Source organism: Crocodylus siamensis, chromosome 4 (assembly GCF_052110815.1).
Source record: "Crocodylus siamensis isolate JL-2025a chromosome 4, ASM5211081v1, whole genome shotgun sequence".
In the NCBI taxonomy this organism is placed as follows: Eukaryota; Metazoa; Chordata; order Crocodylia; family Crocodylidae; genus Crocodylus; species Crocodylus siamensis.
In genome coordinates, this window is record NC_143398.1 from 117,605,713 (window position 1) to 117,625,094 (window position 19,382).

Sequence of the window (19,382 nt, forward strand, 5' to 3'; positions counted from 1 at the left end):
ACATAATTTCACCAAGTGATTGCTGCATCAAGCCCAAAATACGTGCATCTTGCAAAATATTTAAGCATAATTATAAAAGGCTTTTAAGAAAATTATTTTAGTCTCAATAAGACATTTGGTTCAAGTACCTTGGCTAAATTGTGTTTTTTTGCTATGGCAGGGTAAAGATTCCCCATTACTTCATAGCATTCCTACTCCAGAGATACTAAATGATTTTTTAAAAACAACTTTCTAAATATTACAGTAGTGCAGTATGACAAGGTCCAAAATTTAGTTCTTTTATGGCTTCTAATCCCTCCAGAAGAGAATAAACATTTTCCGCAGAGACTCAGGTATGTCTAAGTATACACCATTCAGCTCTTCAAAGAGGAGTTGGTGGTAGTCAGATGTACACTTAAAAAAAAACAAAAAAAGCCAACAGATGTTTTTAATATGTACCTTTAAAATCAACTAGGGCTAGCATCTTAAATGAAAAACTCTATAAAATTTCCCAAAACAAATTAATCTAAAAACAATTAAAAGAGACATGAGATGGTGAAAGGCTTTAGAATATTACACCCCACTCCCCAACCTCAGAGACAGGAAATGCTGCAGTAGCAGCACCAAAAATTTCTACCTTTTATTTCTGCTCAACTACAAAGCAAAGATTTGATGGTAATGTAAAAATCATTGCTTTAGACATATGCTTCTTAAAATGTTAGAATCAGAAATTCAATTCAAGTGCATTTAGGCCACAGGAAAGAAAAACAAACTAAACACAAAAAACTTTAGGGCTGTGGATATAGTTTAGATTTATTTAAAGGGCCTTCCATGTCACTGTAAAGACTCCACTGGGAAAAATAAGCCTTCAAAAATACAAAGCATCTGGTAACAATGTAGTCTCATTTTAGCATAACTGTGATTGCCAAATAAAATGGATATCCGAGATCACTGAACATTAGCATCATACCTACATTACACAGTGATATTCATATGCCTGTCAAAAATATATTTAAAATTTCTTAATTTAAAGAAAAAAATTCAAAAAGGGTATTCTTGATTGCTTTTATATCCCTTTTCAGAAGGCTAAAAGCTGGTTTTGAGTGCAGTTCCGCTATCAAACAGCTTTCAGATCATCTGTCAATTTTTACTGTAAAATGTAACTTAGAAACCTTAGAATATATACTCTGGAAGTTTTAAGTTTGCTCAATACCAGCTTTTAGATGGAAAAATGTATAATTATTAGTGTTGCAGAGGCATATATTAATGCTATTAAAAGAAAGTTACACTACATCCAAGCTAAATGTGAAACAAAAAAAAAAATGCAGGGCTAAATATGTAAAAATACCAAAGCACTGAATTCCCACAGATTTTAAAAATAGGAATATTATTTATTTAGGCTTTAAATCATCTGTTACTAGTACACGCAAAATCAGGTAGATTTAAAAAAGAGAGAGGGGAAATAGATGAAGATTCTTAACAGAAAAAAAAGAAAAGAAATAAAACTACATTCACAAAATTAGAAAAATTCAGCAGTAAAATAGAGGAAAGTTCAGGCATTTTGAACAGTTTAACAACAGGAAGAGTGGACAGGAATTGGAATCTGGCCTTATTTTAACTCACTTTATACCATGTGCTGGCAGATAGTGTTGAAATACAGTATGTTCTCTGGTGTATTAGTTATGCTTCTGTGTCTCTTCTTACAGATAACTATATTGCAAGTGTAAGCCAACATTTCAGCATGGTTTGAAAGTATACTGTGGACGTGGATATGGAAACAGTGCTCAAGTTAAAAGATCAGCAAAAAAAAAGTATTTTCAAACATTTGTATGAAGCAAACCAGTGTACATTTGGTAAAACTTATACCTTAAAGTAAGCAGGTTTAATGTAGCTCATACTATACTAGCTAGATAAAAAAAAAAAAAAAAAAAAAAAAAAAAAAAATTACTGCTACTGAAAATCTTAGGAGAATTAGATGGGAAGGGACCCCCAAGAGGAATTTATAGATACTAAAAGAAGATACAGAAGAGACTGTTCTTAAAAAAAAAATCTATAAAATGGAATAGATAATCTTTTTCCTGAATATTTAAACCATTCTGTAGAAATGTCAAAGTATGCTTTAAAATTATAAACAATAAAACCCATTTAATTTTGAGTAACTGTAAACAGACAAAACCTGCATCAAAATGATTGACGGACAACTGATGTATTATAGTAAAATCACAAAATGGTGTAGGAAAGGTTTACAAATACAATATTCTGTATTTTGGATTTTAATAAACAAGTTTTTCCATACAATTCTGAAAATTCTCTTAAAATTCCCTGAGCACTTCTAGATGAATGAAATATTGTGAAAAAGCACAAAAATGACTAGTTTTCAAGCAGCTTTGGGAGAAGGAACATTCACCCAGGTAGAGATTAAAGTCTGAATCATCATAGAGATTTGAAATATGTCTCTATTAAATACTCAGCAGGTTTGAAGATAAATACCTTGAAATAGTAGTAAACATGAAATCAGTGTATGGTATAAACCAAAATGGTAAACTATTTAGATTATGCTTTAATGATTATAATTTTATAGGTTTCAACACATGCCACTAAACACTAAAAATCTTTCAGCTTAATTGAATGTGCCTTATTAAAAGCTAAAATGGATACAATTTCATAAAGTGGTCTACCCAGGTAGAATGTTATTGCAGTAAAAAGGTTTAATAATTACCAGTCTTTGCTAAGAAAACTGCACATGCATGTAGGACTACATCCTAGACAGACAAAGGAGCCTCACAGATGACAACAATTTAGCAATTGTGGAAAAGTTATTCTTCAGGATTGTTACAGTACGGATTTTCAGTTTGGGTTTTTGTAACGGACTCCGGCAGTATTTTTACACTTATTTATGCACAAATTACCAAGCAAAAGATAGAGGGCTGCCATTTTATATTAAAATTAAAAACAAAGAACAAAAAAAACCCAACAAACAAAAACTTTAGGGCCCATGCTTACAAAAGCCTCTGCTTGTGTTAATAGTCCTATCCACTTCATGCAAGTATGGCTTTGTAGGATAAAATCCTTAGTGAAAAAAAACCCAAGCTAGCTCTTATGCCCCAGTTCTGTAAAACACTTAGTTCAGTGGAACTTAAAAGATATCCAAAACTTTATGTAGTACTTAAATTTTTTTATTTATTTATTTTTTTATGGATCTTGGCCTTCTAAGAAAGCTGAAGAAAGTGTATAATAGTGTTGTTCTAAATACAGTTCAACTTTCACTCCCATGGAAAGCATTCATATGGAGATTTATACAAACAAATATGTATTTTGGTTAATTATTTTGAGGCATCTGAAGTTTTTTGCACATGCCTTTAACCACGTTAGAAAAGAGAAACAGGACCTGCTAATCAGCGCAAAATTGGAAGACAATTTAACTGCCTTGTTCTGACTCTGACCTTCACTCAGAAAGTATCCTGGCACATATTATGTTTTAAATAATTGCCTCTGGAATTAGAGCAAATGCTGATGCTCAATCTCAAACTACTTCCATTTTGCAGCTTGCAAAGCTTGCCCATCTTTTCACAATTAAATATTTTACAGATGCACTCTTTATTATGTTTATGCCTGAACACTTAACTCTGTTGTGAGCTTTCATTATTTACAAGACTTGTGGCAATATTTTTTTTAATTTGGTTCATCTGTGAAGTCTTCAGCCCAGCAAACGAAAAGGAAACAACATATATAATTCACCCCTTTCCACAGGGAAAGTAATCTAGTCATCTTTATAGCTTTTCAGTGATATTTTTAAAGTCTGCAATAAATTTACAAGCCAAATCATCATCAAGCTTAAAGGGAAAAAAAGGAATCCTCCCCACCTCTGCTTCTAGAGACTTTTAAAAGGCAAGTCTGCCCCCCACCATACATTCTTTTATTAATCCTTTTCCTACGATCCATTTGCTGGCTGGAGAAATTGTGCAAAAGTAATAAAAGTTCTAATTCAATTTCCATGTTGAGATGGATTTAAAAAAAAAGAAACCATATTCTTTGTGTTTACTGAGAGATATGCACTCCAACATTTAGTGTCATGGAGCTGGAGTTAAAACCAGAAACGGTGAAGATAATTTAGCTGCATGAATGCCTGCTCTTCAGTAAAATGCTGCCAAAATTAAATAGGAATGAAACAGCACTTTGTAGTCATTGGTCGCTCAGCAGGGTTTGCGTAGTTAAAAACCTAAGTGAAAAGGGTGATTGACCTACATTGCTACTAGCTTAGCACAGCTGTACTTTCATATTTTCACTGCATCTGAGGAAGCTCATTATTTAATACAACTGAGTTACATGTAATTGTCAGTCTTTCATTTCACATTTTTAGGGCCAGATATTAATCTCAGATGTGCAGCACACATTGCCGTGCATCTGGAAATGTAGGCTACTGCACATGTGGGCACAAACAAAATAGTAAAGCTGATATGGAACCATGTACACTCTGTACCCAAAATCAGGATGCTGTCCAGGGGTGCTTGCAAACATGCAAAATCAAATTAACAGATGGAACTGGATGCAAATACCTCACCATCCCAAAGGGTAACACTATATACTTTTCCATTTTAAGTTCTTTATGGTAGAAGTAACCCATGATATGCACCTAGAACACCTCCACACTGCTCGTACTTCTGCTTTGAAAATAAGTGATAACCTTCCAGTTAACAACCAGTTTGATAAGTTATCGGCCCAAGGGCTGTTAACATAACAACTGGTTATTAACTGCAGTAATGATGGATTTCAAAGGGAATATTGCTTTTGCAAATGGACACGCTGCCAGTCAGAATGGAGGACAGATTGGGATAGGTTGATACATTAAGATGTCACTTCAGCTACAGAGGATTGGGGGGGGGGTATATTTTAAATAGCGTATTCCATTTTATTGTAAATGGACATGAAATTCTGGAGTAAAATGTAAGTTCCTTAAATTAAGTCTTCACTTTCTAACCCAAGAGTGTGCGAGTAGGAGACAGAAGCCTGCAGGGGAATTATACTCCGTATCTCATTTTCATGGAATATGTTATTTCTAACATTGAACCCTTTCTTCATGCAAGTGAGTCCTGCTACTGGCTAAAATAGAGTTCCTTTCTGAAGCAGCCATGCCATTTGCCCCTCTAAATCATGCAGACTGAACCTCTGATGTCATTAGAAGGACTCTCAGAAGCATCACTACAAAAGAATTCCCTTTAAAATATCCCTAGGGGTGAGAGGTCTTGTTGTAGGAATGACCCCTTTGTATTTTTAAAACACTTATTTTTAGGTTTGAGTTAGACTAATATTTATTAGTTAAACCGATTAAAATGGGGGAAAAGAATGTCAGGTAACGCAAGTTATCTATATAGGGTTGATCACGATGTGCATCCAGCAGGTACCGATATGGACAGGATGTTAGTCTTGTTTTTGCCAGGAATTTAAATGTCACACCCAAGACAGAGGAAAGTGAGATGGAGAAAACATCTTTACAAACAATCCAAGACATGAATAGTTTGTGCTTTTACCTAGTTACATTTCAAAGTGGCTGCATTACTGCTCATACTATCTGAGGAACGGCTGTCTTATTGAAAGGCATAATGAACAGAGAAAGACAAGTTAATAAGTGATTTCACTCTCTTTATAGTATCATAGAAACCACATATCCTCTAGAGGGCACCACATAAATTAATAGGAGGCTAGAACAGTTTTATATGTAGCCAAGACTCCATTAATGGTTAAAATAAAGAGAAATTTTAAGAGGATAGTTTGAAGCTGTAATCTAGCCCTAATCTGATCATTAATACAAAGTAATTTATTCTTCATATTCATATCAAGTAGGTTACTAAATATGAAAGCTTATTTGCCTACAAAGCTAGAGAACATTTAACTAGCTTCTACATTAGCATTAAAATGAAGATCACTTTTATAGGTTCACTGCATAACTAAGTAGATAAGATGCAATGAGGCAAATGACTATCTGCAATTACCTTAAGTGCATCAGTTCGAAAATTTAGTGTAAATACCAAGTTTGAGTCAAGACACTCACAAGTATCTTGAAAAATAGGCACCAGAACTGGAATCTGAGGAATCTACAGCTATGTTGGAAATATTTAAAACCCAACAGCAACAGGATCTCTTTCACTTGTGGGTTGTAGTTGGACTGATCTGAAAACAAATACTATGAACAGTTAATATACTAGAAGGTAAATACTCATTTTTCATACAGTCAAATTAGAGTTGGGGGAAAATGACTGACTGTGTAGAAGCCTGGCCCCATCTTGCTTCCATGTCAGGTCACTCCATCTTTGATTTCCATTTTCAAGTAAACCAAGCTTTTACTCCTGCTCACCTGCAGAGCCAATGCAGCAGCCATCACGGAAGATTGTCTTATATTCTGCCATCTTTATAATTTTTTTTACTGACGAAAAGTAGTAGCTCAGATCCCCTTCCTTTTAAGATTGTAGTCATAAACAAGGGAGTTAATTACACATGTTCTTAAACTGCTGTTACCAGCTTATTCTAGCATGTGACCCTTTCCAGAAAATATTTCACTAGTTACTTTGATGGCAGCTCCACCCCAACCATTTGGGGTCCCATTCTGTGATGCACTGCTTGGTACTCATTTGGGTAGATGCTACCTGTAGGGTTGCCCATTATGCCAAACTATCCAAGCTTTCATTTGAAGCATTCCAGCTGGTACTGCAGGTCAGTACCAATGTGAATAAGAGGAACAAAGCAGCAGCACAACTGCATTTCCCTTCCCAGAGATCTATGGGCAGCCTGTAAAGTACTAGCAACTGGTATGACTAAAACTATGCTATTGTACCAAATCTTTATTTTTTTCACCATGGTAGTATTCAAGTACTTTCATGTCTATAGGATTTTAGTATTTGTTAACTGCACCTCAAAATACTATATAGACAGTAGCTCCAAGTTTATATCACCACATATACTCCAATACTTGTGTAGTGGTACACACCCCTTCAGTACCAACTACCACTAGCTTATTTATAGCCAGTGCCATCTTGACTCCAGTCAGTACAGTGACCTAATGTGCTAGCAACTGCTCCTTTTAAAATTTTAATAATTATAGCATGCAATAGATTTTGGACATATCTATCGGAGAATTTGAATCTACAGTCTCTTAATGGAAAAAGCAGTAAAGGACTACCTAAGCTAAGAACTGGCAGTGGACTATGGAGTTCATTTCTAGACCAATAGTTGGAATCAACAGTATTGACCTGAAATAACCAAAGTGATGCAGCATGTGGAAATAAAATTGGTGACCTCAGGTCAGTTTCTAGTGAATAAGTGGCTACATTCCTCAAAACTAAGATGGCCAAAGCGCATCATTTTTTCTAATAGAGGCTAAAATCTTAAAAAAGCTACTCATTTATGAAAACAAGTTCTGAGAACTTGAAGTTACATTTTAAAGTGTTTTGTTTGGACCATTACTGTAGAACATGGCAATGCCTCTGTAAAAGGGGCAAGAGGATACCTTCATGTCTGGGGTAGAAGCACACCAGTGTGGGAAGCCTACAGTGCTTATGCTGTGTGTGCTTTCCTTGATCTCTGAATAGGGGACTTCAGTCTAAGGCTGTCATCTATGAACACTCTTATTCCCTCTGTTCCCCACACCCTCTCCAATTAAAATAGCATGAAGTTTAGACATGCACGATACTCAATATACAGCATTGTATTGTTTCCTATGCAGCAAGACCTCGAAACTAACAGGACTACAATATTTACATGTTAAATAACAAAGACAACTCCTACCTCAGATAGTCTCTGCGACAAAGGATAAGGTTGGCTTTGGTGTACAAGGTGGAGCCCACCTCCCCCAAACGACAGTCACAGCAGGCACACTTCAGGCAGTCCTCATGCCAGTATTTGTCCAGGGCCTTCAGAAGATACCTGTCCTTGATCTTACGGTTGCAGCCAGCACAACCTTTCGGCTTGGTGTCTGGCTGGACTGAGAGCATTTGTATACCTGAAACAAACATACACATGCATGAGGTGTTTAAACTGCTCACAATAAATTGCCAACAGCACTAAGATTCATTTCCTCCAACAGGCTGGTGGGAATGTCTGCAGGGTCCTTTGCCTCTTCTCTGACACCTCTGCCTTCTCTGTTACTTGGAAAAAAGAGAGAATTAGTTAAGGGACTTTTTTTTTTTTTTTTTTTAAATCATCCCGTTTTGACAGAAGCTTTGAATTTCTAACATCAAAATATCCAACCAAGTTCATATTAAGGAAGAGCCCCAAAGATTCTGAACTTGTATTAGGCACCAGGGGTATTCAAGTGTTAAGCAGGCCTTACACCAGCAATTTTTAACCAGGGTGCAGCAGCAGCTTGGAGTGCCTCGAGATCCTTTCAAGGGTGCTGTAGGGTATCAAGCAATGTTAGCCCTGCTAGGCATGCAAAGTTCATCCACAAGATGAACCCAGGGATTTCAAACAGTATTCAAAACATTCTGCCCTACTATGATCTTTTTGAGGTCTTTGCAACAAAGATATTCTCTTATTTTTTCTGTAATCAAAAAGCTGGCGTTTTCTGAAGGGAGTCCCACATTAAACAAGAAGTGCCTTGAGTCTAAAAAGGTTGAGAACCACTGCCTTACACCCTTGCAAGATGAAAAAGAAAGGGGTTTTTTTTTGTACAGGTGGGAAGACTGAAGCAATCAGAAGAGGACTTGGCTTTTTAAACCCTGAACAGTAAGAAGTTTCAGAAGATGTACAAAACAAAATCAAATAAATATGCTTAACCTTTAGGATCTTTCATTTCCAGTGTGATCATTAGCCATATTATTCTGTAGCCAAGCAGAAGGTAAGGCAGGGTGCCATCTTGGAGACTAACTGGACCATTATCTTAGATTCATTTAATCTAGAATGACACCCTGCCTCATGTCCTGCCCATTTTCAATGTGAGCACCTTTAAATCCAAGTGCTTACATGGGAGATCAACTCTAGCAAAGTATTTGCCCCTGCAGCAATCAAGTGGCAATACAGGCTAATGTATCAAGAGAATCTACCTCTCCTGACTCCCACTAACCAGTTCTAGCCAATACACGGATCTGATAAATTAATTAAATTAATTGTTATACCTCTTGAGATATAGAAGAAGAAACCTCTCAATATAGGTATCAGCCATGCAACTTCTGAAATTGGAGATGGGAAAGTTGGCAAGAAAAAATAACAGTCATCTTATATAGATCATTTCAAACCAAAGCACCCCTTTAAAGGATTAGAGTCTGAATTATACTAGTTGCTCAGCACTGCAAGGAAGAGAGAGGGAGGGAAAGGAAGTAGAAATCACTGCCCTAAAGATTTTACAGGGAATTCATTTGTATCTCTCATCTTCAGAGCAACCTCGCTATCAGTAGCTTAAAGTTCCCCCCACTTTTTAAATATCTAAAAGGACTACATTAATCGGTCCTCCTACTTGTATTATATCAAGCAGCATGCTTTTGCTCAGTGTTTCAGGTAACCTGACGAAGGCAGAGGGTTGTTTTGTGTTTAATTCATTTATGTCCCTAAATATGAATCTAGTATTAAACACTCAAAATCTAGTGAGAATTCTTTTGACAAAAAAAAACAAAAAAAAACAAAACCAAAACACAGCTATCCCACATCCAAATCCTCCCTCCTCTAGTTCTTCAGGAAGAGGCTAGAAAAAAGAAAAAAAAAAATATAGGTCAAATATAAACTTCACTGTCCTCCACTGCTCCGATTCCAGAGTCAGGACCTTTTCACCAAAAATGCTCTACTACCTCTACTTAAAAATTTAGGACTGTAACATTTCCAGTGAAACTGGTGTGATAGGACACCAGGAAGGAGAATGTAAGTCTTCACAGATCAAAGACTGAGCTCATGAGCAGAACAAAGTCAGGGGTAGCCTTCGAAACAGAGGTGAAAGCTGCAGAGGCATGTAACACCGAAGGAAAAAACAAACAAACAAACAAACCAATGGCTGAATTTTGCACCATCTGGTTCTTCCAAGTGGTCTTTAAATGTAGCTAGAGCTGCATGCAGTGGAACTCACTGAACTACTGCAGTCCACATCGATTCCGATACAGTTAAGAGGCTTTCAGGGGTTAAGGGGAGCAACTCAAGTCTTGCTTAAGAAGTTCAGTTGTCACTGAAGCATGCATAGCAATTCCCTTTTTTATTGTGGCATGCAGTTAAAACAGTCCATTTCCCTAACGCACAAACTCCATTTGCACACTGCAGAGTTATGATTTCTTTTGTTAAAGATTTCATTACATACAAAATATTCTTAATCATGTTAATGCAAATGAACCCAAAGTACATCAGCATTAAACTGAGAGATGTCTAAAGATTCACAGAACTAGAACTGCAATTTTATTTTTCTATTGGTAAGGACACATAGAGCTCCATCACTTATGCATAAGAAGTCAGTGAAATAAGTCCCCAACTGAGGTATAGACATATCCCCATTCTGTAAGTGTCAAACTGAGGAAGGGGTTAAATGACCTGCTCAAAAAGTCTCCAGCATGTCCAGAAACATCTGTAATAGCCAGGTTCAAATTAGCCTCTTAAACACAAGGCTACAGGCTATGGCCAGGTCTATATTATGCAGTTCTGCATTCATAGCTGTTGGGCCTAACATGTGGCAAGGGCTACATGCTCTCCTGCTGTAGCTCTGGGGCAAATGAAGCTTTGCTGACAGAGTGCTATCAACAATTTTGCTCATACTCAGGGATGCTGCATGGCTATACCTTCTAAAAAGCTCCCTCAGCATACTCTACATCTACGTTATGGGTTTCTGCTAGCATAGCTATAGCTGTGGAGACACTGCTATGTAGACAAGACCTATCCACTCCATACGGCAGCTTTCATTTCCAAGTGCTCTGTGAGCTGCACACAGATCTATGAAATAGCCATTAATGGGGCAGGAAAGTGAAGAATGGGAGCCAATGTGAGCCCCGGCAGAATGCCCTGGGAAAGTTATTGCTAGGGACACTGGAGAAAAAGTGCCCTATGGGAAATCAACTGCATCTTTAGTACTTATACACAGCAAAAACAAACCTTGTTTGTTTTTTTTAAAAGTTTCCATGTGTTTTCCTCCCTTATAAACATTTGTTAAATGCCAACAGCATGACAGGTTTTGTACAAAACCAAGACAGTCCCTGAACCACATATACAGTGCAAAAAAAGTAGACAAGATATATAACTTATGACAACTTATTGGAACTCAGTTCAGAAGGATGAAGGACTGCACTAGGACTTTAATCCTTAGCTTGAGGGAATCCAGGACAAACCAGAAGTTAATGTGGTTAGGGCTTTAAAAAAAAATAAAATAAAAGACTTAAATGTAAAAACATTGCCACCTGATAAGCAAGGTAGAGAACGCAGGCAGACTGTCTCTGATCCTAGCTGATCAAACTGGAGAACAAGTGTCCCACTGTACTCTGAAGTGAACAAGCTACAAATGGTGATGCAAGGTTAAATAAATAAATAAAAATCTGAGAACTGAAATAAATCAAGCCTCTGATTCTTAAAGGGTGTGCTGCCAATCTGAAATCATCACATTATAAGTAAGGCTGCCGCCTGCACAAATCCTACAACTCGTTGGGGGGGGGGAGAAGAATACTTAGGCACAACATCCAACACCACTTTATCAGATCCTTGTGTAAAAAAAAAAAAAAATATCAAGATTCTTAAATTTTATTCATCGCTGCCAAACCACTTCTCAGCTACAACAACAGACCCCAACCTACAGACAACTAAGTCTGTTTTCTGGGACTTGTGGAAAAGAGGTGGTTTGGACACACCCAGACTTCCTTTTCAAATTAGGAACTTAAATCTGCAGTGCCTCTTTGAGGGAAGAGGAGGTTTTTCATGTGAACCAAATTTAGAAGCCTTCTTCTCCATTACTTGGAAGGAAACTACTTCCCTTTTTTGTGAAAAATTCATTTAATACAGACAGTATTTTACAATATGGAGCAAGAATCACTTAAGCTTTCTACAGAGGAGTCTCTGCTCTCTGCACTGTTCCCACATCTCCCAAAACTGATGGCAGTTCTTCCACATCTCTACTGCAAGTGTAAGAGATTCCCTCCCTCTTTTTTCCTGTGGTCCCAAACAATTTCAATCCAATGATAATTAAAGCAGAGGGACATTATCACCCGGGGAATGTTAATGCATATTTATATTACAAACATACCTATACCAAGTTTACAGTTCATATAAATGCAAATGATGTTTGCAAATGATGTGTTAGCTGGAAATAGAGTACCTACAACTTGGTGTGAGCCAGCTCTTCACAGACCACTGTTTTGGGTACCGCTATCCTAAAAACCAGCTGGGAAGGACTTAAGACAGACACCATCTAGAAAACTTGCCCACATGTTTCCTGCTGAACTATAGGGAAGGCAGCACTGATCTCCCAGGATGAAGGTGCTGCCTGTGTAGCACTTCCAAACAGCAAGCAGGACACCCAACCAGTCCAAATCAAGCTCAGGGTTTCCCTACATTTGTGCAGAACCATGTACATTCTGCAGAACACACCTCAAGTCTAACTCAGAAGTTCCCAAACTTTTTCTTACTGCATACTCCTTTGCTGATTTACTACCTGCCTAATTTACTAAATAATTTACTAAAATGCCAATTATAATGAAAATTAAATCAGCCTTTACAGAATTTGTCCTGCATACTGCCCCCTCCCCACCAAGGTTGTCTTGCATCCCCAGTGGTATGCGTGATCATACCCCAAGTAGTATGTGAACCATAGTTTGGGAACTCCTCATTTAACTCATTGCTTTACAAGTCTCATCTGCCAATCTCCAGTGAAGGTTTTATAAATCATCCCAATATTTTCCCAAAATTGTATGAGTTATGCAGAGCTTTGCTGGATGCTGTCTTATAAACAAATATTCTGAGTCTGTCTCCTGTCTCCTTATGACCTCTAGGGGAAGGAAAAAAAAAAGAAAAAAAAAAAAGATTTTTGCTTTCTTATATGCAGATGTGAGCACTTTATTGCCTACAAGCAAATCCTTCATTACAACAAATTTCTGCTCACTTTTTTAAATTAAATATGCTGTGAAATGACTATCACAGAGTTTTTGGCCACAAAAGAAAAATAGGTAAGTAGAGGGAAAGAGCTAATCCATAGAACGCACACAACCAAGCATAAATCTCTACCAACCTTCTCAAAATGATACTATATGATTGCAGGGTGTCTTATTTGCAGTGTGGCAGTAACTAATAACTGTACTCAAAAATTGGTATCCTGTGGTGCTAGGTGCTGTACGATTGCACAAAGCATGCCGCTTCATCCTTGTAGTGATGGTGCTTAGTTTTGTCACTCAGAAGCTACAAGAACAGGAAGTTACGGATGCTTAGTGTATTAACCTTTCAGGGATAAAAATGTCCCCTTGGTTAGGTATATGCAGTGCTCTTACTAATGACAACAAGGATACATGGCAAGAGCAAAAAAAAATTTAACCTTGCTTTAAAGAAAGAAAGAAAAACCAGTTTGGCCATCACCAATTTAGTTTGTAAAACCTTAATAAAGCAAAAACTAGAGCTAACCAAAGAGTTAAAGATTCAGTGGAGAGTAAAAGGAACACTTTTCAGATGTGCTACCACCTTGTAATTACACACTTAATGTGGTCAGCTTCCTCCAACTATTCAAAAGGAAAAAAATAATACACCAATAGTAAGAAGAAAAATAAAGAAGAAATTAAGCGTTCATGGACCAAGAAACATTTCATAAGTTGCTTATAGCACATCAGGAGTTGTAACTAGTTTTAGATTGCCATGTAAATTGTTCTGTGGAACATTCTTATTGCCTCCGAGACCCTGCTATTCTGAGTTATTTGACAGTTTAAGGGAAATCATAATTAAAAAAAGAGACATAAATAATAGCCTGTGCAATGTGGTGCGCAGAAATAAGTAGAACCATTTCATTTAAACTCTGGTGAGCTTTTAATTGCCTGGATTGCATTGTGAACCAGCCTAACGGTTGATTGCCTCCATTATGGTCTCTTGTTCTGTGCCATTCATCCGCACAGTCTCAGCTTCTGTAGTTAACACAACAAAGTAACCGCAACTCCATAACACCCAGGGGTTCCACCCCCCCTTTTTTTAATTTTTTAAAAAAAAAAGAAAGTAAGGTTTTGAGTACATTGAATATAGACTTTTTTTTGTATACTTTTGAGCCAATTTTTCCCCATGGTAAACAACAGAACTTCACTCCCTCTCTCCTAAAGACATGTATGAAGTAGGGTTTTTTTGTTTTGTTTTTTTTAGGGGGCAGTGCAAGGAGAGGAAAAGTGGAGGTTAGGCAGAAGCTAAAAATGGGAACGCAGTCCCACAGCTGGGAGCACCGACACAGATTAAAAGAATTTGGCCAACATGGCCATTGGATTGCCAAGAGACACCAAACAAAAGATTTTTCTTCTTCTCTCCTCTCCCCCACCCCTCACCCTTCCCTTTCTTTTTGAAAGCTAGATTGGGCCTAAAAGCTTGTTTCTCTCTGTTCACTGGCCCAGAGCATCCCTGCAGGCTGCAGCCCCCTAAGGAACAACAATGCAAATAGATGTCCCCAGATTTCAGGGACTGGAGCTGCTTCTTAACTGTGTTCTTACCCCTACACATACACACACACCTCCTCTTTTTTTTTTTTGAGCAATGGTGCTGGGAACCAATTTGATTCCCTTTTTCTCCAATGCAGCTGCAAGGCTCAGAGATACTGACATTTTTCCACTCTTATCAGTTTAATTACAGTTACCATGGCAGCAAAGTGCTAGTGCTTGGCAAAGGCCAACAAGAGATTTGCAAGACTGAGTTCAATTTTGATGCAGCTCACATGCAAAATAAAAAAAAAAAAAATAAGAAACACATACACACACACTCTCTCTCTCCCCCTAACAAAGAATCCCTTTTGAAGTTAGACATTGAAGCCTTTTGTGCTAATTCTTTTCAGGGATGGGGGTTAGGGGTGAGTGGGTGTTGCTAAAGGATGTAGCAATATTTGTTGCACCCAGATAAATTGGTTTCAACAGCAAGTCCTACCCAGCAATATTTGAGATCCATTTATAACAGGCACACACACAGGCTACAGCAACATATTAACAAATCATAATAATCGGGGGGGGGGGGGGGTTTATTATTATTTTAAAGAAAAACCCTCCCAGCAAGTGCACGTTTGTTGCTAAGCACAAGCTAAACCGTGAGCTTGTCACCTTACCAAAACTTTTCTCCTTTTTCTGCATGAGTTGACTTAAGGGTGCCTGGAGAGCTCCTTCTCACTGAGTACCAAATCCAAGCAAAAGTAGCAAGTGTTTCCCCCAGTTGGAGTGTCGTGGGCTGCAGCCAGACACACAGGCAGACAGCCGGAGCTGGGCTATTGTGCAGGCACTTCGGAGGCAGGGGTTGGGGGAGCGGGGGGGGGGGGGGTGTGTGGAGGGCTGGTGGAGGATACATACGCACACAAACCGAGCCCCTTGCAATGTAACAGTGAAAAAAAAAAAAAAAAAAAAAATGATGGCGAATGACAAAGCCACATGCTTGCCTAACTCTGCCCGTAATCCTATAATCCCAGCGGTGTCTTTTAGCTCCGTTGTAACAAATGGATTTGATTAAACTGTCACATGCAGCGTTAGCATACCATATCATGTTCAATATGAAAGAGATCATAAATAGGACTACTATTTCATAACACCAACCTGGCTGCCCTCCCCCCAACCCATGTGTACACACAGACAATTTCCTAACACCAATCTGCCTTCTTTACCCCCCCCAGCCCATGTGTGTATGCACATTTTCATAACACGAACCTGACTTCCTTAACCTCTAACCCAGCGTACACCCCATCAGTCTGATTCCCCAACACACACACACACACACTCCGATTCCCCAAGAAGAAAGTCCAGCTGGACTTTGCATCCCACTGCCCCCTCCCCTCCCATTATTTAAGGAGCCAACAAACAATTCAAGCATTTGGCTCATTGCTGGACCTCAGCTAAAGGGTTAACCCCTCAGTGCAGCCCCAGACGTAAAATTAAGCTGCTATAAGGTGGGGGGGGGGACTGGATTCGTGCAAAGGGAGTGGGGGGTTAAACCCATTTCCTTGATAATTGAGAGTACCTTTCAAGAAGCTTGGGGGGGGCGGGAAGAGGTGGGATTTTTGCTGCAGTTCATTGTTAACTTTGCCTGCGATTTCTCCAGATGGGCAGCTCGCCTGTATAACATGGTCTCATCATCAAAATAACGAAGCTTCACACGATAGAAATAAACAAAAAAACCCAAACAAACCAGGCTCAGCAGAGCTGCAGCCTGCGTGAAAGTTGCAGCCCAGGGATGAGCGAGGAAGAGGGTTATCCTCAGTTTGTGACTCGTTACACACGCACACACACCCCTCCAGCCCCAGTTTGACTCGTTACAAGCAGACCCCCCCAGCCCCAATTTATCCCTCGTTAGAAGCGTACACACACACACACACACACACACACACACACGGCCCCCATCCATAGCTCCTGCACCCACTTGCCTCACTTACCTTCTCAATTAAGCGATACAAGGGGAGGCAGTTCAATAAGCACAGTGGCTGCTTTGTAGCTCTTCTCCTTGGGAAAGGTCAAAAAGAAGCATTGTTTGGGGGGAAAAAGAAGAAGAAAAAAGAAGGGGGTAGGAGAGACGGGGGGAGATGGCTATTCTTTAAGTTTAAAATAATGAGGTCCTCAAGGATCCGCCAAGTAATTGTGTTGACCGCATCCGAGCTACAGGTGTCCTCCTTTTAGTATCTTGCAGTCCAAGGCTGGCTGTCTCCGTCCTGGCTGAAGACAACTTACCTAAAGCAGCGTGTGAGAAGCCGAGTTGAATGAAGTCAGGGCTTTATCAGCTGCAAAATGCAATCCCTTACCAGCCAGACATAATACAGCAAAAGAAAAGGTCACTCAGTTATTACTGAGCCAGCACAGCCCAGGCAGCTCTTGCGGAAGACCACAGAGAAGCAACTCCCTTCCGATTGAAGGCTATTTACCCCTCTTCCCTCTCCACCCACCCTTCCTCTCTTCTCTCCCTTTCCCCCACTCCCCCTCTCCCTCTCGTTCTGCAGCTCACTCAAGTACAGCCGCCCTCAGAAAGTGCAAAGCAGCCAGGAGACAGATTGGGCTTTGTTGGTAATTTCCCATGGTGAAAATTTACAAGCCTGCAAGTGCAGTCAGCAAAACCACATGCATATGCTAGACACAAACACCAGGGACCAGCTCGCACACAGACACAAGAAGTGACCTCTACAGAAGCAGCTCAGGATCACCCTCCAGAAGCAGACCGGGTGGCTTGCTCTCCCTCCCTCCCCCCCCCCCGCCCCAACTACAAAAAGGGGAAAAAAAAAAAAAAGGAAGAGTAGTGCTTCAATACAGTAAGCAGCAAGAGAGGAAGAGATCAGAAACAAACAGGATCTTAACTTCTCCAGCATCATGCATGACTTGTAGGAGCAAGTCCTCCAGGTGAAGAGAAAGCCCCTTTCAGTGCGAGATTCCAGCTGCCAGCACTATATCCCCCCAGCCAGCCACCCACCCACCCAAAACCTGCCTGAAAACTTTTCACACTGGAGTTCTCTCTCGTCAGCTGCTTTCCAAGTTGCAGGCACAAGCACCGACTCCAAAAGATCATGCCAGCTGGGTTGATCTCCCCAGCAAATACAGTGGGCATTGTCTGGCATATGCCACCGTACTGTTTAAACAGTCTGCCCAAGTAATACCCCTTTCCCAGTTGTCTCTTTATGGGATGTCTGTCCCCAAAAACGAAGTCAGATCCTTACTCTCTACTTCTTCCTGGGGGGAAGAAACTCAGATATATTTCAATCGACTTGCCCAGGAGACACACCACACAAAAGGAGAGGCATGACATACTTTGATATTCACTCACTCAGAGAGCTGATTGTTTCTTGGCTTTCTAGGATAGAGATGTTGAGCCTAGCCTACTGTAAATAAAGTAAAAAAAAAAAAAAAAAAAATCCACAGCCTCTTCCTTTAAAAGCCATCTGCAGTTGGAGAAAGACCAGATTAAGAATTTGTGAATACAGTTTTCAGACTTCAAAGTGCTTCTCTGTTGTCTGCTATTAGGAGCACCACACCAGATTTCCACAAAGCTTCCAAGGATGTCAGCTTACAATATGCCCCTAAATTTGAATGACACTCATACTATAGAAGCCTTTCAAGACCTAAGGAAGATTTAAAAGCATTGAAGTGCTCTGCCACCCTCCTCCCTCTCGGATAAATCCAGCAATTTAATAATAATACATACATAAGTAAATAAATACTGATGTGAAAATATCAAAGCAACTTAAAAATGCAAATATTTAGGATAGTCCCCTCCCATCTATATGCATAAAGGTTGATGGACCAAGCTCACTCCAAACTTCAGTACCTTTAAGTAGTCTGGTTACCCTCACCCTCTAAAGAGCAGGGAAACTCAGGCAAAACCAACCTGGACAAGAACCCGAAAAGCACAGTCAGAGGCAGCAGATTAATAACCAGCCCTTCCCTTGATCTGATCTGCACATGGAGAGGAGCAAAACTTGAGAGAAGCTTAGTCGCTTCATGCGCGCACCCATATATGCTCAGAGGAGCCTGACTTCCCTGTGTTTATAGACTTCCCCGGCTACCACCACGCTGCAAACACAGCAGTGTGTGAGTGTGTGTCTCTCCACCAATGCACTCAGAGAAGGGAAAGGGAAAAAAAAAAAAAAAAAAAAAAAGAGAGAGACAGAGGGAGGGAGGGAGGGAGAAGTTATGTGTGGGGAAAGGGAGAAATAAAATCAAAACAAATGGTACAGCTAATGAGGACAATTAAATTAATTATGTTCAAGGAGATGAGATTTTTTTTTCCCTCCAACTGTATGATCTGTTACCCCTCGCTGGCAACTGCTGCTCTGTAATTCATGGCAACTGATTAGTGCATCTATGCAAATCTTTGTTTAAATCATTCAACTAATTAAATGATGGGATTATTTCTCTGCCTACGGTGACATCATTCGCAGTAATTAGTACTCTATTTGGACTGTGGCAATAAGATACCCGATGTCAACACCGACCTGCAAAGACATTAACCACTTTGTCACTTTTGTGTGCGTGTGTGTCTGCGTGTGTAAGAGGGACAAACACCCGGGTTTAATTGCATCTTTCTACCCCTCTTTATGCTCCCCCCCCCACCAATCAACAATTCTTTCTTGAGAGAGACACACACAGACAGACAGAGAAGAAAAAAAGGGGGAATAAGATGCCAAACCACATGTGTAAAGGAATAAAATGGAATAGTTAACATTCAGCTCCATGCCATTCATTTCCCCCTAAAATGTAATGATAATTAGATGGGTCATAAAATGCTCTTCTTTTCATTATGACTGATGAAATGCATTAAAGCTGACA

General features: G+C 39.3%; 1 protein-coding gene across 6 annotated transcripts in view; it reads right to left on the reverse strand.

The window, feature by feature from the left end:
- LMO3 (LIM domain only 3) overlaps window positions 1-19,382 on the reverse strand; it is a 75,213-nt gene that overhangs the window by 54,837 nt on the left and 994 nt on the right. Inside the window, exons 1-3 of one of the 6 annotated variants that reach the window (XM_090043551.1) lie at window positions 16,800-17,008; window positions 16,508-16,574; window positions 7,759-7,972 (exon numbers count right to left, since the gene is read on the reverse strand). In XM_090043551.1, coding sequence (XP_089899677.1) covers window positions 7,759-7,964 — 206 coding nt within the window. In that variant the 5' untranslated portion in view covers window positions 7,965-7,972; window positions 16,508-16,574; window positions 16,800-17,008. Of the gene's footprint in view, window positions 1-7,758; window positions 7,973-15,196; window positions 15,381-16,095; window positions 16,176-16,507; window positions 16,575-16,799; window positions 17,009-18,441; window positions 18,595-19,382 lie in introns of those variants that run through there. The other 5 variants (XM_090043553.1, XM_090043552.1, XM_090043555.1 and 2 more) reach the window with 5 other exon arrangements.